The sequence below is a fragment of the Pecten maximus genome, chromosome 15, assembly GCF_902652985.1.
Source record: "Pecten maximus chromosome 15, xPecMax1.1, whole genome shotgun sequence".
Classification (NCBI taxonomy): Eukaryota; Metazoa; Mollusca; class Bivalvia; order Pectinida; family Pectinidae; genus Pecten; species Pecten maximus.
Window position 1 is genome coordinate 31,925,896 of NC_047029.1, and position 25,461 is coordinate 31,951,356.

Genomic DNA, 25,461 nt, shown 5'->3' on the forward strand with positions numbered 1-25,461 from the left:
TTTACCTCAGTCATAGATAATCGACTGAACAAAATGTTTGATGAATGTAACCTGCTGAGCTGTGCTCAAGTTGTGTCCGAAAAGGGTATTCCGCTAAAGATAATACATTTTCATTGTATTCTTAAATTTCCATATTTTGTATTAGAAAAAAAATATTGTACTGTCATCGATTTAAGAAATGTATTCGATACAGTGTGGAGAGTTGGTCTCTGATAAAAGCTAATAAAGAGCAATGTCCCTAGAAAAAACTGAACTCTGTTTTCATGTTATACGAGATTCCAAATCATAATGGATGTGAACAGTCAGATTTATTTAATTTTCAGATCGATTAAAACGAGGGGAACTTTTATCGCCTTTTCTGTTTTCAATTTATTTCAATGATTAAGAAATTTATCTTGATAAAAAAATGATAACTATCTCAAAACTTTAGACAAATTATATATCGACAATATCGGGATGTATCTCAAACATTTTATCATTTTTTACGCTGATGACACAGTTTTGTTGTCGGAAACATCAGATGGTTTACAACAATTACTAAATGATTTTGAACAATATTGTAATACATTGAAACTAGACAAAATATAGGGGGGGGAAAAGTTGTAATCTTTTCAAAACAGAAATGTGTACAAATTCACCATTTTACATTGTGTAATACATAATTAGACTTACGTGAAGGTTATTCATACATTGGAATATTCTTTAACCTTCATGGTAGTTTTTTTTTAAGCAGCGCATACATAAGTTTTTGGCATCTATAAGGAATTTCGGAACATATCACTTCATGTAGATCTCCAATTAAACATATCCGAATCACTTGTCATGCCAGCTTTTTTGTACTCATCAGAAATATTGGGATTTGAAAATGCAAATATTTCATCACTTAGTTTGTAATTTTATGAAATCATACTCAAAACTAATTCTATGATTTACGGCGAGCTAGGAAGATACCCTCTTGTCATTGAAATCAAATGGAGAAAGATTACGTTTTGGCATAGCTTGATAACTTCAAATAAGCTACATGTATTTAGTAACATTTATAGAATGATATATATACTTTACAGTAAAATTCATCCCTGTCATTTTAATGACTTTCTTACGTTAAAGATATTCTGTCTCAAACTGACCTAAACTATGCATTGATTTATCTTTTTCAAATGATGAATTAAAGAGACTAGTTCCTAAGGATCAGTTTATATATACAAAAATGGTTTGATGATATTGATAATTCTACAAGAGGACAATCATATTCTATATTTAAGACACAATCTGAAGAAACTATGTAAATTGATTCTAAATTAATCTTATGAAATTTATCTTTGTATCAAGCAGTGCGATTTAATTTTTCTAACTTTTTTTTTGTTTTTGTTTTTTTCTTTTTTCTTTTCATCACTTTTAAAACATGTTTTTAAATTTCTTTAACTTTTATGATGTTAATTCTTGACTCGATATATACATTTTTATTCTAAAATCAGTATACAATGTACCTTTTTATTTCTCTATGTATACCAGTATGTGCCTTATATATAATAACACAGTTTAATTAAAACATATAGTATTAATGTACCGTGTTGGTTGTTTGCTTTTAATAAAACTTTTAATAAAATCTTAATACCTGTATTTATTGTTAATATTCATTGCATGTTTTAATGTGGCTATTTCCAAGGGGATCAGCTATTTTTGATGATATAACAAAATATCTGTACGACCCGTATCACAGAACTATGCTTCGATGTAATCATATGAATTTCGTGTTTTTTGTTGAATTTTGTCGGGTGTTCTAGCTGTTTCTATCAACACAGCAAGGATATTCAAAACACAATACATACCATACTTTTTTATATAAAAAAAATGCACAAAATTATATATTTATTTTCATACGGAAATTTTTGGTTGGCTGTTACTTATAATTTGATTGGCTGTTACATTTGTACTTGGTTGACTGTTACATATGTATTTGGTTGACTGTTACATATGTATTTGGTTGGCTGTTACATATGTATTTGGTTGACTGTTACATATGTATTTGGTTGGCTGTTACATATGTATTTGGTTGACTGTTACATATGTATTTGGTTGACTGTTACATATGTATTTGGTTGACTGTTTCATATGTACATGTATTGGGTTGACTGTTACATATGTATTTGGTTGACTGTTACATATATATTTGGAAGACTGTTTCATATGTACATGTATTGGGTTGACTGTTACATATATATTTGGTGGACTGTTACACATGTATTTGGTTGACTGTAACATAGGTATTTGGTTGACTGTTACATATGTATTGGGTTGGCTGTTACATGTGTATTCGGTTGACTGTTACATATGTATTTGGTTGGCTGTTACATATGTATTTGATTGACTGTTACAAATGTATTTGGTTGGCTGTTACATATGTATTTGGTTGACTGTTACATATGTATCTGGTTGACTGTTACATATGTATTTGGTTGGCTGTTACATATGTATTTGATTGACTGTTACAGATGTATTTGGTTGGCTGTTACATATGTATTTGGTTGACTGTTACATATGTATCTGGTTGACTGTTACATATGTATTTGGTTGGCTGTTACATATGTATTTGGTTGACTGTTACATATGTATTTGGTTGACTGTTACATATGTATTTGGTGGACTGTTACATATGTATTTGGTTGGCTGTTACATATGTATTTGGTTGACTGTTACATATGTATCTGGTTGACTGTTACATATGTATTTGGTTGGACTGTTACATATGTATTTGGTTGACTGTTACATATGTATTTGGTTGACTGTTACAGATGTATTTGGTGGACTGTTACATATGTATTTGGTTGGCTGTTACATATGTATTTGGTTGACTGTTATATATGTATTTGGTGGACTGTCACATATGTATTTGGTTGACTGTTATATATGTATCCGGTTGACTGTTACATATGTATTTGGTTGACTGTTACATATATATTTGGAAGACTGTTACATATGTATTTGGTTGACTGTTACATATGTATTTGGTTGACTGTTACATATGTATTTGGTTGGCTGTTACATATGTATTTGGTTGACTGTTACATATGTATTTGGTTGACTGTTACATATGTATTTGGTGGACTGTTACATATGTATTTGGTTGGCTGTTACATATGTATTTGGTTGACTGTTACATATGTATCTGGTTGACTGTTACATATGTATTTGGTTGGCTGTTACATATGTATTTGGTTGACTGTTACATATGTATTTGGTTGACTGTTACATATGTATTTGGTGGACTGTTACATATGTATTTGGTTGGCTGTTACATATGTATTTGGTTGACTGTTATATATGTATTTGGTGGACTGTCACATATGTATTTGGTTGACTGTTATATATGTATCCGGTTGACTGTAATATATGTATTTGATTGACTGTTACATATGTATTTGATTGACTGTTATATATGTATTTGGTGGACTGTTACATATGTATTTGGTGGAATGTTACATATGTATTTGGTTGACTGTTACATATGTATTTTGTGGACTGTTACATATGTATTTGGTTGACTGTTACAGATGTATTTTGTGGACTGTTATATATGTATCCGGTTGACTGTAATATATGTATTTGATTGACTGTTACATATGTATTTGATTGACTGTTACATATGTATTTGGTGGACTGTTACATATGTATTTGGTGGACTGTTACATATGTATTTGGTTGACTGTTACATATGTATTTTGTGGACTGTTACATATGTATTTGGTTGACTGTTACATATGTATTTGGTTGACTGTTACATATGTATTTGGTTGACTGTTACATATGTATTTGGTTGACTGTTACATATGTATTTGGTTGACTGTTACATATGTATTTGGTTGACTGTTACATATGTATTTGGTTATGTTAATATGATTTGTTGACTGTTACAATGTATTTGTTGACTGTTACATATGTATTTGTTGACTTATATGTATTTGGTGGACTGTTACATATGTATTTGATTGACTGTTACAGATGTATTTTGTGGACTGTTACATATGTATTTGGTTGACTGTTACATATGTATTTGGTTGATTGTTTCATATATATGTATTTGGTGGACTGTTACATATGTATTTGATTGACTGTTACAGATGTATTTGGTTGACTGTTACATATGTATTTGGTTGATTGTTTCATATATATTTGATTGACTGTTACACATGTATTTGGTTGGCTGTTACATATGTATTTGCTGGACTGTTATATATGTATTTGGTTGACTGTTACATATGTATTTGGTGGACTGTTACATATGTATATGGTTCATTGTTTCATATATATTTGATTGACTGTTACATATGTATTTGGTGGACTGTTACATATATATGTATTTGGTGGACTGTTACATATGTATTTGATTGACTGTTACAGATGTATTTTGTGGACTGTTACATATGTATTTGGTTGACTGTTACATATGTATTTGGTTGATTGTTTCATATATATGTATTTGGTGGACTGTTACATATGTATTTGATTGACTGTTACAGATGTATTTGGTTGACTGTTACATATGTATTTGGTTGATTGTTTCATATATATTTGATTGACTGTTACACATGTATTTGGTTGGCTGTTACATATGTGTTTGCTGGACTGTTATATATGTATTTGGTTGACTGTTACATATGTATTTGGTGGACTGTTACATATGTATATGGTTCATTGTTTCATATATATTTGATTGACTGTTACATATGTATTTGGTGGACTGTTATATATGTATTTGGTTGACTGTTACATATGTATTTGGTGGACTGTTACATATGTATTTGGTGGACTGTTACATATGTATCTAGTTGCCTGTTACAAAGAAATTCAAATTTGAATTTGAAAGATGTATCTATTCTAAATGTACGTAAATGTACTCTATAAACAGGTTTACATATGTATGATATAAGTATACGTGTATCGTGTGATTTCTTCATATTCATTCAAGCGCAAGTCCCATACATGTATATGGGACCCTAAAATTTCGTCGCCCGAATACGGGATTGGAAAGGCTGATTGAGTATATGTCTGTATTGTATATTCTTTGTATTGGACTCCGATATTTCAGTTGAATAACTAAAGGAATAAAGTAATTAAAAGGACTCGCACAACTAAATCAGCAGCTATTTTACCTGAAGTCCCTAACGAAAATGTGTTTCTGAGGGTTGTAGTTATTTTCTTGAGTATTTTACATATGTAATACGTATTTCCTATATACGAGAATAAAGAATAATGACTTGAAAAACAAAAAAATATACACTCCTACTGAAAATAGAATGTTTTCCACTATAAATGTCATACTCCTTACATTGTTATACAGGGGAAGCAACTCCTGCTTCCTTAACGTTACAAGTTAAAAAATATTACAGCTGATCGAATGGTCTTAAGTTATTTATAACTGTCTGCTTAAATCTGCTTTAATATGAAACAATTAGACTTTTGTGTATTCATGTCATGCTAACTTCCAACAATAGGATTAATGATCGTCTCCTTAAGTGAGTTATTTATGTCACTTACACAAGTATACTTAAACGGACGTCCTCCCTAGCCCAGTCTCTTTGTAAACATACTTTATCATGCTTGCAATAATGTAATCAAGATGTAAGTACGTTTTGACTGACACCCCCCCCCCCCCCCCCCCCCCCCCCCCCGCCCCCCCCCCTCCTCAACAAATACATCATCAATATTACAGTATCTATATAATATTATCTATATACACACCACACATATACAACTGTACAAACAATAGAAGTCTAAGTAACAAAGCAAAGAGAAAGGCAAAAAAGTGCAAGTAAGACAAATATAACAGAATATTTGTCGTTTTCATATCATAATATCGTGTGTACATGTAAAAACTTCATGGCACCCTCTAGCTATTCATCTGCCCGAGTTGTTTCGGAGCAGGTTTTGCCGGGGTTACCACAAGGAGCAAGACAAGACACAAATATACAGATATTGCGGTTTAAACTTTCCTGCCATCCATACAAAAGCTCTACAAACTCTTTTGACTCTGTGAAGAATTATGAGCGTATCAGAGACCGTAAGTTTGGAATTCCTTGAAAATTATTGAAATATCAGTGAAGTTCGTAAATTTTCATGAAAACAACCCACCTCGTTGGAGTTTCAGGGAGGTTCAAGGTGGGACCTTCCCAAGATATTACAAAAATGCAGATAAACATTCTTTTTCAAAGATTTGTCATAGCATAACACTCTCTGAATTATCCCTTCCAAAAAAACTGTTATTGTGCGAAATTATCCTCTGAGTTAAACAAAAGATATGATATAGCAAAATTATTGCATTTTGAGGATTTTTAGATGATCGATAACAGTATCGACTATCAGACTATATAGGCATTCTGATAAGAAATAATCAGAAATAGATACACTTTAATCGTGTTTGTAACAAGCATTTTCATTGGCTTAGAAATTTATGTTATCAGTCCATAACGTAAAAAATGACGTTGCCTTTTATAACATCGCTTTTGATTGGCGGATGGAGCAGCGCAATGATTTGTAAGATAAAGTAGTCCATCAATGAAGTGAATTTTCGTAGGTTATATATTGAATTATAAGGAAAGCTAATCCTTAATTATAATCATATTTACCGAGTTTCAAAATGTTACCTGCAACGTGTACAGGGACGTATGGGAGGTGATGTATGTAGGGAAAATACAATCAACAATAGCATTCAAATGTGTTTCTTTATTCAATTGATTCAACATGTCTTGTAAAGAAAAACAGGAACATGAAATTTAAACATTCTAAAGACATATGGTATTCTAGTAACTACCATCTCATAACGAATATATACAGTAAACAGTACTCTACCAGTCTGTTTAGGACAAGTATGTAGGTTAATCAACAAATCCGTCATCGTACAAAAATAAGACATTAATATATAAACACAAACAGTTGGGAAATGAAATATAAAGGATTATAGTGAATATAATTCCTTCTGCCATATTTTGTGTACATACAATTGTTTTAAAATTTCTATAGCTTTCTCTGCATTTATGTTTTATCTTCCTGATGATGATGACGATGGTGACGATGTCGATGACGACGATGATAATAAAGATGAACTGGTGATTGTGATGGTTTTGTGTCTGTTGAAATAGCCATTGAATTCGCCCGTTAATATTTTTGCAGTTGTCACTAGTGTGGTATTCTATGGACTGCAAGATTTGTATTGACTTCGCCAGTCAGAAATATATGGGTACATAATATTGACAATGATGTAACGTCATGAATTGAAGATGGCGCAACATGATGGCTGCCTCCGTTTGCTTGTTTGTTTGTTGTCCCACCACATCCTGGTTTTAAGATCTGTCAAAATGTAGTTTTACTTGAGTTCCAATGTATGTGATATAAGCATCTTAAATTATCTTTACCTATTTCATATGCTATTTTATGAAACTTGTCTCGCCAAGTGTCGCAAAAATAAGTTTCCCTTCCAGTCACGGAAAAAAATATTGACCAATATATAGAGAATACATGGTTAGTATCTTACAGTACAATGTTTATTTTTGGCGAGGGTTACTGTACGATACTTACCATGTACTATCCATGTATTCTGTTTATCCTGCAACAATTTTTCACGAGTTGATGACATTCAAACCAAGCAAATTACCGTTTTGTTTACCTTGTTGGGTACGAGTAACCCCAAGTACCGTGAACATCTACATCGCGCAGGTAAACCAGAGTTCAGTTTTAGTTAAACATGTATGGAAATATCACACAAATACTAAATATTCCTGACAAAGACACATTTAATTTACAATATGTTTAAAACAATAATCAACAAAACGATTTAGAATTCGCAGACATCAGACACAAACGTCAAAATTGAGGGTCTAGTTGAAACAGAGACCTATAGTATATAGGTCTCTGGTTGAAAGTAGCCTCGTCAGATGTGCCTGGACAAATCACGTGACTCGTATTAACGTATAATACGATTGTATTGACGGATAAAACATACGTGTATCCGTCAGTAGTTATCGTCAGTGTGTGTGACAGTTGCAGGATAAACAGTTATTGATAGTACCCAAGTCATTTTAAATCAGAACCTAATAACCACGCTGTTATATATATACATACCCACTCTCATTTGTCCTGAGTACTGACTGCCGTAATGTGCGTCATGCGTAGTAGTTTGTCGTGGACTCAAAAATATGAAATTATTGTCAAGTAAGACATGTAACATTACAACAAACCACATACCAAAGTTTGAAAGCTAAATAATCAGGCACGTGACTCAAATTTAGAACGCGATTCTGGTAAATTTTGGACCAGATACGATCCGGACCAAGTAAAGCTCAGTATGCAAAGGGCCATAACTCCGTAAAAACTGGACACCAGAGACTTCGGCTTCACATCGCAGGGTGTACCTTTGATGGTTTCATAAAACAAAGTGTATGAAATATACCTTAGTAAAATCACACGCTGCTAAGTTCATTGAATGACACAGATATAATGTCTCCTCTTAAACTGATGGGAGATTGATAACTAAATTTAAATTGATCATAACTGCATTTTTTCTTATTACACGAGCTTGTATACATTGTATGTAACACCGGTGAAATGTAAACATGATAATTATTGATAAAATCACCGGAACAAACAAACATAACCAAGCGAATAAATCATCATCATTGAGATCCAGTCATGAACATCCATGAAACAAAATCAGTTTTTGAAATGATAAAATCAATCATGTCTTTCACACACTTTATTCTTACACCACCTTCCGGAGAACATACGTTCACCAGACTTGTTCACGCGCCCGGATACTCTGTGGAAATATTGTTGATCCAAAGTATATTTTTATCATTAATCCTGCATAAAACGTTCATTGCTTACGTCACTCACCACGTTTAAATCCTACAAGTACAAATAAAATGTGATATCATGGAAATCAATATCTAAGGCACTCGTTTACAAATTGCACTTAGTGAATTGTACCCAGGTGACGTCATCATATTGACGTCAGAGACAAATGCTGTTTATTGATCTATGAATGTTCCATTACTACAATTGTCTTTATAATTGTCAAATAGTTATTTAGAACAGTAGCTAATATTAATATCAGTAGTTTTCAAATAACCTGTAGTTAAGGCTATTTAAGGTCCGCCCACCTGACGTTACAACCACTTGCCAGATATCACATATAGGGCCTAGTCGTGTGTTGCAGGTAATTTGATATTATCCACACACCAATCCATGAGAGACATTTTCCAAATGCACTCTTATACTTAAATCCCTTTCCATTCTCGTCTCAGTTCGTCAACAGACAGTGTTATCTCCCCTTACTGTGAATTCGTCGCACTTCAATATTGATTCGCAAATCGGATTTCTTTTTTTACCTGCACATACAGTATAAACAACGCTGCAACAGCTTAACACGATTCATATTAGCGATATTTCTAGAGACTGTCTTTCTAAGGCACAATATAAAATATCTGGAAAAGGCCACCCTGAGAAAAACAGATAATGGCTTATCAATACGTCGAACAAACTTGTCTCCTTTTATTCAGATTTGAAAAAATGCCAGTGACAAAAATCGTATCATTGACATTAAAGTCCATGTATCTGCGATAGCGCACGTCCTCGGCTTTCCGCATTCCGCGATTGCTCAATCACAATATTCCCGACCTTCCTTAAATCAACCTTCTTGATCTACGAAACCCTGAACTGTGAAGAAATCAGCATTCTTGATTTGCACATTCCTTGATTTGGTGAAATCAATATTCTTATTTGCGGACTCCTGGACTGCATGGAATCAACATTGTGGATTTGCGGATCCCTGGACTGCGTTGAAATCAATATTCTGGATTTGTGCATTACTTGACTGTAAAATCAATGTTCTGGATTTGCGCATTCCTTGACTGTTGAATGAACATTCGTAATTTTTGGATCCATGAACTTCATTGAATCCACATTCTGCATTTGCGCACCCCTCAAATGCGGGAAAGCTTGTCCATCGTGAATATTATGTCATTGACATACGACTCATGCCTCCTATTTCATGTTAACATACGAACTGTTCATCAAACATGCGCAGATTCATAATGATCGTAAACTTCGTTATCCATAAGGACAAGACTACAGTCCGAGTCGGACAGATCTTTCGATACTGTCCGTCCGTCCATATGTGCGTAGGGACCCTCGAATGATATCGGACGATTGGACGACCGTCCAGGTTTCGGAGATATGGTATGTCTTTTGTCCGATTTTTTTCCCTTAAGTAAATGGTCGTGGTCGCTGGACAGAGGTCCCGGGGATGCAGCGTACTTATCATAAATTTCATAGTAAACATCACCATCTTCGTTTAGTTCGGAGTAAACATTTTCCACGGAAGATTTCCGTTCCCCATTTAGACCGAACCGGAACACATGACGGCCTGGGACGGGGCTAATATTATCATCCACTTCAGCGTAGGCCGGGGAACGAGTGGAGTCCTGACTCGAGTTGTAGGGGATCTCGTCGGCAACACGACTATACCCGTCTTGAAGACTCGCTCGTATTGCTGAATGTCCGTTCTGCTTTACGGGCTTGGTTTCCTTATCAATAGGCGGAAGTGGTCTATTTGCGGACGCGTTGCTAACAGTCGCCCGGGCTGGCAGTCGATTCACTTGAATGGATCCAGCAGCTTTGAGTGTTCTCTGACGTCTGAAACAATGCAAGTACACAAGTTTGGTAAATATATCGACATTTTCTGCTGTTTTAAACTAAAATAACGTATTATTTCTACCACGGGACTCTTTATAATTTTCTCTGACTTGTATCCTCTTATATGATATCTTAAGATGAATAATGTTATCAAATTAAAAAACAAATATGATTTGATTGACTTGAATCTGCGTACCTGATACAAACTACAGTCACGATAACCAGTCCCGTTAGGCTAATGGCTGCCACAGCTACGGCGATGTAGAAAACTGAAAAGAAAAAACAAAAACATAAACGTGACCTGTATGTAAAAAAATAGCTTACAATAGTGAACACTTGTAGACTTTGTTGAGGTTAATATGCTATTTTGTCAACCTCGTGTATTTTGAGGTCCAAAAAAGGTTAAACTTAGTCAAAATCTTTTGTTGAGGTCAATATGCTTTTTAATTAACCTCGTAAAATGTTTTGTGCGATGTACAGTTATTGACCTTTGTTGAATTCAATGCGCTGTTCGTATAAACAACATTAGTTATTTATTGAGAATATCATGTTTTAAAAAAAAAATCAGTGAAATAAGTTACAGTACATTTGTATGAACCTAAGAGGATTGTGTTCTACCTGATGTCGGATCTATTACATAACAAAGAAATTTAGATATCCAACAATAGCACAATAATAATAGAAATACTAGAAATTGTCATGGACAATTTGACGGGCTTTTCACTTCTTAGCATAAATGACCTAAAGGCTTGGTATTTCCAAACATAAAAATCTATTTTAGAACACTTGATAGGTCATCCACATTCTAGTTTTTAAGTAATCTGGCATCTGAGATATGACATTTCAACAAAGGAGTTAATAGAAATATAACATTAAAAAACAACAATAGCACAAAATAAATTTCAAAACTTACGAATATTAAATTGAACTGTTGTACATTATTTTCACATGTGTTTCAATTTCTCATTAATTGGTATTTTATACACACTAATTAGACTTCATTGCATTAGAATTAATTTCACTCCACATAATTATACATGTACAACATTAGCAGAAATATAACCTGTTCTTTCCTTTCATTTCTCTCTATATATACATGTACATTTATGTATAACATTAACACATACCTGTTCTTTCCTTTCATTTCTCTCTATATTAACACATACCTGTTCTTTCCTTTCATTTCTCTCTATATTAACACATACCTGTTCTTTCCTTTCATTTCTCTCTATATTAACACATACCTGTTCTTTCCTTTCATTTCTCTCTATATTAACACATACCTGTTCTTTCCTTTCCTTTCTCTCTATATTTAAATGTATGTATAACATTAACACATACCTGTTCTTTCTGTCATATCTGCTTGTATTATCTCCCTTCTCTCCAGAATGGTGATATTTGATGTAACCACTTCTTCTGGAAACATACAAATAACCTGTCATTATTCTTATATAAACGATATACTTCATTTAATCAATTTCAAGTTTTAAACAAATTAGGTAAAAACTACAATGACCTCAGTTCCTTCTTGTATCAAAAAGTTACAGGGTACATGTAACTGGTGTTTGTAAATTGAAATTCAACCATAAATAGTCTATGTCCAGTTTTCAATGTTAAAAGAGTTCCTTATAACTTTAAAGTTCATGAATTCCCTTAAGTTAAGGATTAAACCGGTACCAGCATAGTTAAAATGAAACTTAAATGTATTCAGATTTCCAATAATCACAAGTAAATATATATAACGTGTACACAACTTAGGGACAATTGTTGAATTGTCTCAACGCATGAACCTATTAAAGTTCCAACCAACAGTCCATACTGCAGTTTTATATGGGCAGTGTGGTGGGGTTGTAATAATGATGTTCTTAGTTCCTGTGTTCGCGAACACTTTGGGAAAATATGGCCGGCTCATTAAAATTAACATGACTTTCCAAAAAGCTTGCGGAGACCATTAATGTACTTTTTTTCAGAAACAGGATATTGCTCATTGTCTGTGTCTTTAATGTACGCCTGTCCCTAATCCGTCTCCGTGACTTGGATTTCCAGATGTGTTGTGACTCCAAACTATCATAAAGCGTTATAATTACTCACTGATATCAAAGGTGTCCGGTTCTATTAGTCCGGCTTCCGGTAAACCGTGAAGACTGCTGACCACCGACATGTGTCTGTCGTAATAACCCTCCGGACAGGTAGTGGACAACTGTCGAAGGTCGTTGTCAATGGAATCTCCGAATTTAATCACTGAAAGTCAATAGGAATGAGTACAAAAGAGTTCCAGCTTCTAATTTCTTATTGTTTTATGGCCCATCTGCATTTCACTATACGTGTCAAACATAAAAAAAAAAATAAAAAATAAAAAAATCTCACAACATTCACAAAGAAACAACTACATTTAGAACAATAAATTTAAAAGGCCAGATGAAAAAGAGGGCTCCCAGTAAACGTCCTTGTTGAAAATTCATCGCACGTTTGGTAAAGGTGTGTTGGTCAATAACAATACTGAAGTGTAACTGATATTAAGACTTTATCAAAAAATCTGTTCATGCAATGGACGTCAAAATTTTCTAGACATGAGCCTCTGAAAATTTTAACATTTAATGATAAAATTTTATTAATCCCAAACATTTCTACATTTAGATTAGGAGAGGTAGTTATTGAGGACATATTATTTACACAGGAAACGGTACAGAGATGAGATAAATATATGCTGTATGTCATTTTCTGGTCTTGTTACATAAGGTTTACGATGATTGAATGGAGATAAGTTACATGTAACATACTTTTAATTTGGAAGAAATAGAATTGAAGTAGTTCTGCGTGAGAGAGTTTAAGATAATAATTAACAGAATTTTCGGAATAAAAAAAACTATCTATCAGTATATGTTTCCGAGCAAGATAGAATCTACATTTGTAAGAACGTGATTTCTTTCAATGTTGTTTTGTATTACCTTTATATGACAACCAGAACCTCACTTTGGAATGTTGAATGTCACTGGGAACGAGACTGACCGTGACGCCACCACACGCAATCATGGGCTCGAGGTTGTCAGCATGGCAGATAGTATTGGACGGAAGTGTATGGTTAACACAATCTCGCGTTGTCGAGAGTTGGACCCCAGCCTCACAATGAGATTGAGTCTGACCTGTCTTTTCAAGGTCATGGACGGTTATTGTGACGTAAGAGTCTTCAGGGACGATGACTTTCCATTGACAGCGGTCGATAGTTGTAGAAGGGTAGGAGGGACTCTGGATAAACCCATCCGGTGACGTCAGTTCCTGTAGGTTCCCAGTACATCTTCGCTCCATGGAAAACTCTACAACATTATCCAGGCTGATGAATAAAATGCAATCTATGCCAATCCCAGTGTCAGTTTAATGGACCGAGATTTACGTCATAATAGTGTGCATGCGGCACTATAACGCTATAAAGGGCGTTTCCTTTTTTCAAAATTTATTTTGTTAATTATCATTATTTCTGTAATACTGTCATGTCAGCGTAGCGTGATCTGGCCGTTAAGAGTCTGGCACGTATTCTTGCGAGGCTTCATGAAGTTAAGACATATAGGAGAACACAACAACATCTAACTACATTATGTAAATGGTAAAATTGGTTAAACACCCGCATCAGATAATTAATGATCGGTACATTTGTTAATAAAATAAAAATCGATATTACTGGTCACCAGGTATGTAATAAAACTTACTCTATCACTATAGTAAGATATAACAGGTATGTAATAAAACTGGCTATATCACTATAGTAAGATTCACCAGGTATGTAATAAAACTGTCTGTATCACTATAGTAAGATTCACCAGGTATGTAATAAAACTGTCTGTATCACTATAGTAAGATTATCAGGTATGTAATAAAACTGTCTGTATCAGTATAGTAGGATTCACCAGGTATGTAATAAACTGACTGTTTCACTATAGTAAGATTCAACAGGTATGTAATAAAACTGTCTGTATCACTATAGAAAGATTCACCAGGTATGTAATAAAACTGTCTGTATCACTATAGTAAGATTATCAGGTATGTAATAAACTGTCTGTATCACTATATTAAGATTCAACAGGTATGTAATAAAACTGTCTGTATCACTATAGTAAGATTCACCAGGTATGTAATAAAACTGTCTGTATCACAATAGTAAGATTATCAGGTATGTAATAAAACTGTCTGTATCACTATAGAAAGATTCACCAGGTATGTAATAAAACTGTCTGTATCACTACAGTTAGATTCACCAGGTATGTAATAAAACTGGCTGTATCACTATAGGAAGATTCACCGGGTATGTAATAAAACTGGCTGTATCACTATAGTAATATTATCAGGTATGTAATAAAACTGTCTGTATCACTATAGTAAGATTCACCAGGTATGTAATAAAACTGGCTGTATCACTATAGTAAGATTCACCAGGTATGTAATAAACTGTCTGTATCACTATAGTAAGATTATCAGGTATGTAATAAACTGTCTGTATCACTATAGTAAGATTATCAGGTATGTAATAAAACTGTCTGTATCACTATAGTAAGATTATCAGGTATGTAATAAAACTGTCTGTATCACTATAGTAAGATTCACCAGGTATGTAATAAAACTGTCTGTATCACTATAGTAAGATTCACCAGGTATGTAATAAAACTGTCTGTATCACTATAGTAAGATTCACCAGGTATGTAATAAAACTGTCTGTATCACTATAGTAAGATTATCAGGTATGTAATAAAACTGTCTGTATCACTATAGTAAGATTCACCAGGTATGTAATAAACCTGTCTGTATCACTATAGTAAGATTCACCAGGTATGTAATAAAACTGTCTGTATCACTATAGTAAGATTATCAGGTATGTAATAAAACTGTCTGTATCACTATAGTAAGATTCACCAGGTATGTAATAAAACTGTCTGTATCACTATAGTAAGATTCACCAGGTATGTAATAAAACTGTCTGTATCACTATAGTAAGATTATCAGGTATGTAATAAAACTGTCTGTATCACTATAGTAAGATTCACCAGGTATGTAATAAACTGACTGTATCACTATAGTAAGATTATCAGGTATGTAATAAAACTGTCTGTATCACTATAGTAAGATTCACCAGGTATGTAATAAACCTGTCTGTATCACCATAGTAAGATTCACCAGGTATGTAATAAAACTGGCTGTATCACTATAGTAAGATTCACCAGGTATGTAATAAACCTGTCTGTATCACCATAGTAAGATTCACCAGGTATGTAATAAACTGTCTGTATCACTATAGTAAGATTCACCAGGTATGTAATAAAACTGGCTGTATCACTATAGTAAGATTATCAGGTATGTAATAAACCTGTCTGTATCACTATAGTAAGATTCACCAGGTATGTAATAAAACTGTCTGTATCACTATAGTAAGATTCACCAGGTATGTAATAAAACTGGCTGTATCACTATAGTAAGATTCACCAGGTATGTAATAAACTGTCTGTATCACTATAGTAAGATTCACCAGGTATGTAATAAAACTGGCTGTATCACTATAGTAAGATTATCAGGTATGTAATAAACCTGTCTGTATCACCATAGTAAGATTCACCAGGTATGTAATAAAACTGGCTGTATCACTATAGTAAGATTCACCAGGTATGTAATAAACTGTCTGTATCACTATAGTAAGATTCACCAGGTATGTAATAAAACTGGCTGTATCACTATAGTAAGATTATCAGGTATGTAATAAAACTGTCTGTATCACTATAGTAAGATTCACCAGGTATGTAATAAAACTGTCTGTATCACTATAGTAAGATTCACCAGGTATGTAATAAAACTGTCTGTATCACTATAGTAAGATTCACCAGGTATGTAATAAACCTGTCTGTATCACTATAGTAAGATTCACCAGGTATGTAATAAAACTGTCTGTATCACTATAGTAAGATTATCAGGTATGTAATAAAACTGTCTGTATCACTATAGTAAGATTCACCAGGTATGTAATAAAACTGTCTGTATCACTATAGTAAGATTCACCAGGTATGTAATAAAACTGTCTGTATCACTATAGTAAGATTATCAGGTATGTAATAAAACTGTCTGTATCACTATAGTAAGATTCACCAGGTATGTAATAAAACTGTCTGTATCACTATAGTAAGATTCACCAGGTATGTAATAAAACTGTCTGTATCACTATAGTAAGATTATCAGGTATGTAATAAAACTGTCTGTATCACTATAGTAAGATTCACCAGGTATGTAATAAAACTGTCTGTATCACTATAGTAAGATTCACCAGGTATGTAATAAAACTGTCTGTATCACTATAGTAAGATTCACCAGGTATGTAATAAACTGACTGTATCACTATAGTAAGATTATCAGGTATGTAATAAAACTGTCTGTATCACTATAGTAAGATTCACCAGGTATGTAATAAACCTGTCTGTATCACCATAGTAAGATTCACCAGGTATGTAATAAACCTGTCTGTATCACTATAGTAAGATTCACCAGGTATGTAATAAAACTGGCTGTATCACTATAGTAAGATTATCAGGTATGTAATAAAACTGTCTGTATCACTATAGTAAGATTCACCAGGTATGTAATAAAACTGTCTGTATCACTATAGTAAGATTCACCAGGTATGTAATAAAACTGTCTGTATCACTATAGTAAGATTCACCAGGTATGTAATAAAACTGTCTGTATCACTATAGTAAGATTCACCAGGTATGTAATAAAACTGTCTGTATCACTATAGTAAGATTCACCAGGTATGTAATAAAACTCTCTGTATCATTATAGTTAAATTCACCAGGTATGTTATTATGTACATGTATTGTTTACCATGAAAAGCGTCAGTTTGCAATGTCAACTCATCAAACAAAGCGATTCTGCTATAATAACGTTTTTTTATTTCTCTGATGGGAGCTTAGTTAACACATCGTTCTAATTTTTGTCCATTAGCCAAATCACTTCGTACTTTCGCTGAATGCTCGCAACTGTTGGGTCATTCTTTGAAGTTTTTCTCAACTCAATCTCGGCGCATTCGATACTGATTATCTCACTTAATGATTGGGGGAAATATAGAGTTCGTCGGAGTTCGTAAGAGTTCAACGGACAGAACGTCATTGAAGATACGCTGAAACAGCTCTAGAGGCTAGAACATAACTTTGCCTGAAATACAAGCTGCCGTTTTATGTTCTCGATTGAATATTGAATGTGGTGGTGATTCTGTATAGCAGTGTTAAAACCGAATTGGAAAAACAATGTATAAAAGTTATAAAATAAGTTATCAAAATAGTCGTTGGTCAAAAAGATAATAACTCTTCAACAATAAGTATTCAATATTCTTACATAATCGCGACATTTTGACAAAATTCACAACAATTGCAATAAGTATGGAACACTATTGATGTAATGTAGAATTGACAAGGTCATAAAGGCATGTAGGGCTACATGGAGGCTGAACTGGCGTTTTATATCCGTTTGTGGTACTCTTACTTTCAAACTTACCACTTATACACAAGTAGGAGACTTTGAGGCTCCTTTTATCGCAGATCACAGAAGTGTCACATGAGGACTTCCCCATACACATGCGCCTTAAGTTTTGGAATGCTCTGACATCATCAGTTCCTGTGCTCGAATCTGTGACGTTTGTAATCAGAATCTGAGACCTGTCGCATAGCAACATCTTACTTCCGGCATAACACACAGTTACCCCGCAACCTGAGCCTTGTTCTGAAATAAAGAAAAAGAAAAAGGAAGATAAAATAAACGGGAAGAAATCACAAAGTCCGTCTTTATTTACATCAAATGAGAGTGATTTAGCAATAATTTCATTTTCTACGAAAGGTTACGGAAGTCATGTTACGACGGAATTAGGCTTTAATTTATTTTTTCTATCAAACATGCTCATAAAATTAATAAAAACAAACTTATGCCCCTGTACACGGATCGTATTGACATGCTAATCTCCCAAAGTAAGACTCCTCACCTGCTTTCATCCGGATCCACTAGGATTGATTCTTATACTATTGAATTGATGTAAATTGTTCCGCATTTGTTTTTATATAAATGAAGTTGATTGTTTTTTATACATTTGTTTGGACTTATTAGAACGCCGATTTTTCTGTTTAGACGCACATGAAGTAAATGTGGAATAAAGGGTTGTTTTGATGTGTTTGTCTTACTGAATCTATGGTTACATGTATTTCAAAACACAGTTTGTGACAATGGAACTTCAGCGTTCTGTCATACTTCTAAACTAGTTAACACAGTTATTGAACGATAAACAATTTAAAAAAGCATCATTATAGTATTTAATTGTTTAGATTCATTTGTTTGATAATGTTATTTAATGGTGCTTTACAATTAACGATTGGTTGTCCATTGTGTTGCTTCCTGAACTGATAAAAGAAGTAAACCTCGTGTAAATGAAGTGAGCTGTGAAGCAGTGTAGGTACCATCAACACTGAGTGTTTAAGGTACCTGTTCACAGGTATGATAACAGTGAGGAACCACAACATTGAATATCCAGCATGTACATTCTAAAACCTTTAAAATCTCTAATTAATAAGGTTTCATAATGGGAATGAATGTTGAATTTTAAGTTTTGCGGTTATTTACAGCTAACATATATAACTCGAACAGAACCCCTGTGACTCAAAGCAAGCGATGTAGTCAAAACACAGTCAAACATATTGAAAAAAAAAGCGTAGCGAGGACATAATCGAATTAGAACGCAGTAAGAACATAATACGGACGTATAAAGACGGAACTTACGTAGCAATGACGTAGTCAAAACATAATGGGGTCATTGACACAGTAGAAGTGTAGCGAAGACGGAAAGGATTGCAATTACATTCTCGGTGTGTTGTTAGTGCGTTCTCTTTACGTCACTGCGTTCTCTTTACGTCACTGCGTTCTCTTACGTCAATGCGTTCTCTTTACGTCACTGCGTTCTCTTTACGTCACTGAGTTCTCTTATGTCAATGCGTTCTCTTTACGTCAATGCGTTCTCTTACGTCAATGCGTTCTCATTACGTCACTGCGTTCTCTTTACGTCACTGCGTTCTCTTTACGTCACTGAGTTCTCTTATATCAATGCGTTCTCTTATGTCACTGCATTCTCTTTACGTCAATGCGTTCTCTTACTTCAATGCGTTCTCTTATGTCACTGCGTTCTCTTTACGTCAATGCGTTCTCTTTACGGCAATGCGTTCTCGTTACGTCAATGCGTTCTCTTTACGTCACTGCGTTCTCTTTACGTCACTGAGTTTTCTTTACGTCAATGCGTTCTCTTTACGTCAATGCGTTCTGTTATGTCAATGTGTTCTCTTATGTCAATGCGTTCTCTTTACGTCACCGAGTTCTCTTTACCTCACCGTGTTCTCTTTACGTACGTCACTGAGTTCTCTTATGTCACTGCGTCCTCTTTACGTCAATGCGTTCTCTTACGTCACTGCGTTCTCTTACGTCACTGCGTTCTCTTACGTCACTGCGTTCTCTTTACGTCACTGCGTTCTCTTACTTCAATGCGTTCTCTTATGTCAATGCGTTCTCTTATGTCAATGCGTTCTCTTTACGTCAATGCGTTCTCTTTACGTCAATGCGTTCTCTTTACGTCAATGCGTTCTCTTTACGTCACTGCGTTCTCTTACTTCAATGCGTTCTCTGTGGATTTTAACCGCAGATTGGTAGGTGACTTATGTGATATATACTTGTAATATGGTATTTAATTGTCGTACTGGCGTGTATTCTGATAAAGGTAAGTATAGAAACATTGATTTAGATAAAATTGTGTCCTCAATTGTCATAGATGATGAGTCCCAGACAAGCATTGCAATAGTCCATGAACTCGATAAAGTATATATCACGTTTTTCGCTTAGTCTAAAAGTGTCCCAATTAAGGCTTCGTATTTGTTTTTACCACTCAGAATAATACCAACATAGTATGGTCTATTTCAGGACTTTCGCAAAAAATATATATGTATATTCTGTTGAAAGAGAGAAAATTCTTACCACCGCAAAGACGAACCTTTCCAGTATAATTTGTTGACACGCATCAACACCATTATGGATGTTACCAATTTTGAATTCATGACTATTTTCCAGAAAAAAAGGTCTTGTAAAAATCCCATGCGGTGGTATAATTTACAGTAGATACGTCTAACGCCGAATGTATTCTCTGTGAAATGAAAACAAATAGTTTACATGCATAAGATAGCGATCATACTTAACATTACGACGTTAGCAGTATCTTTCTGTTGGTGGTAATTTCGTTTGCTGTTAGGATTTAAGTACACTGACACGATAATTCAACGTACCTTTGCCAAATAACACTCAAAATACAGGTGTGAATAATTACCTTACTGTATTTCTCACCAGGTAATGCACGTGCACAATATTTCTCCGACAAGCAGGTGAAATAACACATGCGCACGCGTCATCTGTGTGCTTAAGAGTGGCCAATAACAACAAGCTTTGATAAGATCCAGATTACGCGGAATTAACGATTCTACTGAAAAGTTCCAGCAATATTTACATGTACATAGTGAACCTGACAAAGCCAAATCTTATATACATACTCATCAAACTGTCAATCAGTTTGTGGTTGCAGTCCGATATCTATATTTTCAATTATTTAAAGAAACAATTTTTTTGTCATACAGTTACTCTCAATAGCTTGATACTTTTATCATTATAACAACAATGACGTCACGCTCCTCGCGCCTGATATTAGATCTTATACATACTTAACAAACTGCCAATCAATTAGTGGTTGCTGCCCGATATCTATATTTTCATTGATTTAAGGAAAACAATTTTCTTTTGTCAAATATTATTCTCAATATCGTACTAGAAATATCGGCATAATAACAATAACGTCACACTCCTTGCGCCTAATATTAAATCTTACTATTTACTTAATAACAATTCAAACGTTTATAAATCCCTGCAAATAAACACTGTCATGATTAAATGCATTTTGGAATGTTAATTTGGATAATTTTCATAAATGAACTTACGAACTATTTGGCTAATTATTCAACGAACGGAAGCTTCAATTTTTCAGATTTAAAAAAATGAATGGTAAAGTAAGTTATTTTCTGGTCAAGTGACTGTATTGGCGACCAAGACAGTACCGAAAAGGTCGTCGTAGGGACGGAAGCTATTAAAACAGCTATTATAGACAAAATGATCTAGATTCGATACTTAGCAAAACAGTTTCCACTATGAATACTAAAATGATAAAACAAAATGAAAGTCATCTGCTGTAGTCCCCTGTAGGGTTTTGGAAACACAGCCTGGACATATGTGACCCAAAATTTGTCTTCATCGAAATTCCTTGTCCTTGTTTCTTGTCTATAAGTTCGTTACCATTACCTTAGTTAGTAAGTCATTTCTTGTTTCATTAAATCATCATTCATCAGTCAAAATACAATACCTGAATATGGGTTATCTTAACTGAAGTACACACATCGATGTCGGGCTTATGTGAGGTATTATGCAGTGAAAGATTTGTTGTTTTTGTGTAATTTTCATAATAGAAATATTTCCTTATCCACAACAATGCAGATTTGCGTCCGGAAGTTTTTGTTGTTAATTTCATAATACAAATATTTCTTAATCCACAACAATGCAGATTTGCGTCCGCGCGTTTTGTTGTTAATATCATAATATAAATATTTCCTTATCCACAACAATGTAGATTTGCGTCCGAAAGTTGTTGTTGTTAATTTCATAATACAAATATTTCTAAATCAACAACATTACAGGTTGGCGTCCGGATGTTTTGTTATTTTTATATTTGAAAAAAATCCTATTTTTCATGACAATAAATATTTATGGAGAAACTCAATTGTGTTGCGTTTGACGTAAATCACTGTGAAGACGAAGCAAACATGTGTTCGTTCACGATTAAAGATAGCAGGTTACATCAACACCATGCAAATTGATATTGGTGTATAAAACTAACAGTTAAAGCCATCAGTATGCCGTATTATATAATCAACACGTGTAGCGTTCTATCTAATGGTGACGTATTTCCCATTAAGCGATAAAACTTTTCTGATAAGTATTCCGTCAAGTACATCAAACGATTGGCAGGATTGGAATTAATAGCATAACATACAAAGTGAATTCCGCGAACACTTCTGATAGAAATATTTTCCAGTTTTGCTGGTTTGCAAACACGAAAAAAAACTGTTCGCGTATAGTTTAAAGGAATTGCAACCTATCGCTAAACATCAATTTTCAATTTATTTTATTTGTAAGTTCAAAAGATACGCCATTCATATTACAAAACACACCTGTTTTAGATTCCGTCGGAAACTGGGGCTAATTTTCGGAAAAAATATTGATGTTCTAAATGTCTGATAGTAGAGGTACCCGCCCTCCAAGCATGTGTTCTGAGTATTTATGGAAAAAGTTTGCGGGGCAGGACTATATGAACTCTTCAGGCAATGGGATGAATTAGCCTACAAACCTCATTACATTTTCAAGTACAAATATATATTCCTTTCTGCGCGTGATCTGTACAGTGCAAACGTTCTAAGTCTCGTGCCTTTATGATCTGTTTAATGAAGATGGGGATATGGTTTTGAAGAAGCCTTTTCTATCTTTTTCTGTGCTTTGTTTTTGTCCGTTTATGTTCTCCTCGACACCCATCCTTTTACATGTAAGACATGGCTGTATGGTTGTTGCAGAGACGTTAAATCCCAAACAGACAACAAAACAAACAACAAAACAATCAATTAAACACTAAAATGAACAGCTCAATATGATCACTCATTTCTGTTCCTTTGGCGAATTAAACCATGATAATCAAGACCAAATCTCAAAGTATTACAACAACTCTGACCAAATCTAAGGAATGCCATCTCCTCGAAGTATGTAAAGGTTGTATTTAACTATTCTATGATACAATGAAGGCTTTTGTTACTGGTTATCACAGAGAAAGTAACTAATGAGTATTCACATAAATGTATATTGAAAAATAATACAACAATTAACTATTCAACAATCCGACATTGTAATCCTAGCAGAGCGCCAGAAGAGGTGGAGATTATTCTAAAAAAAAAAACCACAACGGCAGAGAAAACGATTAGCTCTCGTGTCCTATAACCGTGTGATTAGTAAATAATTAAAACAAACAGCTTTAAATTTGGTCTTTAAAACGCTGTACTATGTACCTATGTGTGTGAAAACCTACACACGCTGGTTTGTAAAACCAGTTGGCGTCAGAGAGTCAAGCCTTGCTTTAAATCTCTGGTAAATAATAAATTGTATAAATATATTTCTCTTAAATTTGTTTGTTGTAGACGAATTCTGACACGATTCCGTAACCTCAAGAAACTCTATCCCGTTCGAGTGTATGAAAACATACCAGACTACTCAAGGGCTTCTGAAGGGTTGTTTTGGCTGTTGTGAAAGCATATGGCAGTTTGATTCGTTTAACGTGTAAAACAAGTGTGATCATTTGATCAGATAAAATCAGCACGATGGAACTTTGAAACATTATCCTAGAGGCATTGATAAACATTAAAGCTATGATTAACTTCAACATAAGCTGGATAATGAGGCCGCAGGACCCTGTGAAATTTGCTCCGACGTCTCAGATTGAACATGTAAATAGACAGTGTGTCTGTACCAGAGGAGCTAGCGGCTCTTAAATAGGTCATTTTTTCCTGTTCTTGGCGGGTTGTAGTAATATTATCAGTATCTTTAATGTTACAAATGAAGGTTAATATGAGATATGAGATAAGTGATATACACGTCCAAAATTAGCGATGAACGCCCTAGTAGTATCTATATTACCAAATCAAGCTTTTAACTACATGTACGTCTAGTTAGGCCATCGCTTGGCATCTTGTCATCCGTTCAATATTTGTGTTTTTGTTCGTTTTGTTTCATGTTTTACGTTTTTATTTCATTTTACGCTGTTTACTCTCATGTCTCATCCTCGCAAGTCCTCATTTGACACAGGTTTTTCGAGGATTTTTAACCGCCTGAAGCAGTTACCCTTTGAGAGTAGAATAAATATAGATACGTTTATCAAACACAAGACAAGTATTTGTCCATTCAATATAACTTATGAAATTTAGCTAATGGCTTTTTGATATACTGGAAAAAATAATATTTCCGGGTTGATTTAATGTTTTTGGCGTTTAAGACATTGAGCAAATATGAATGATATACTACTGATAATTATTGGTGTCAGTAACGTAAAATCGAGACGCGTCTATTCACCAAATGACCTTTCTATTAAAATTTGATAAAGTGCCCAAATTGGAGTACGCCAAAATATATACGTTAATTATATATGGAGCAACTACCGATATTATTGTTTGTTTTATTAACACACAGCCACCAAAGGTTTTATTATTGTGTGTACGTAGCCTGCTATGTGTGTGAAACAATCACACGGACGGCTTGTTACCATGGATAAGTTAATTGGAATTAACCTGTCACTTATCTTTTTTAGTACGCAAAGTTACGTAGAGCATCTCCGAATGAGTCAAAATACTTTGAAAGTGAGAAATATGTATCGTTAAAGTCTTAAGGTATATCTGTGTACCTCGTATTGTCACTTCTTTAAGAAAGATGTTAGAATGGTACCCGTTGCCCCGGTTGCATGATTGTAAGAGGCGACTACATTTGGGATACTATCTTTTATCTTCTTTGTGAACAACTTTCTTCCTCCAAAACTCTCCCTTGTCATTGCGTCAATTTTGACCTGTAGTTGAGGGTTCTCTCCTATGA

The 25,461-nt window shown here is 34.1% G+C and overlaps 1 protein-coding gene across 1 annotated transcript in view; it reads right to left on the minus strand.

Annotated features, from left to right (window-relative positions):
* Positions 1-8,731: 8,731 nt before the first annotated feature.
* LOC117343903 overlaps positions 8,732-25,461 on the minus strand; it is a 49,725-nt gene continuing 32,995 nt past the window's right edge. Inside the window, exons 2-7 of the mRNA XM_033906458.1 lie at positions 18,211-18,435; positions 13,635-14,000; positions 12,778-12,927; positions 12,028-12,102; positions 10,883-10,955; positions 8,732-10,686 (exon numbers count right to left, since the gene is read on the minus strand). Of these exons, the coding sequence (XP_033762349.1) occupies positions 10,065-10,686; positions 10,883-10,955; positions 12,028-12,102; positions 12,778-12,927; positions 13,635-14,000; positions 18,211-18,435 (1,511 nt within the window). The 3' untranslated portion in view covers positions 8,732-10,064. The remainder of the gene's footprint in view (positions 10,687-10,882; positions 10,956-12,027; positions 12,103-12,777; positions 12,928-13,634; positions 14,001-18,210; positions 18,436-25,461) is intronic.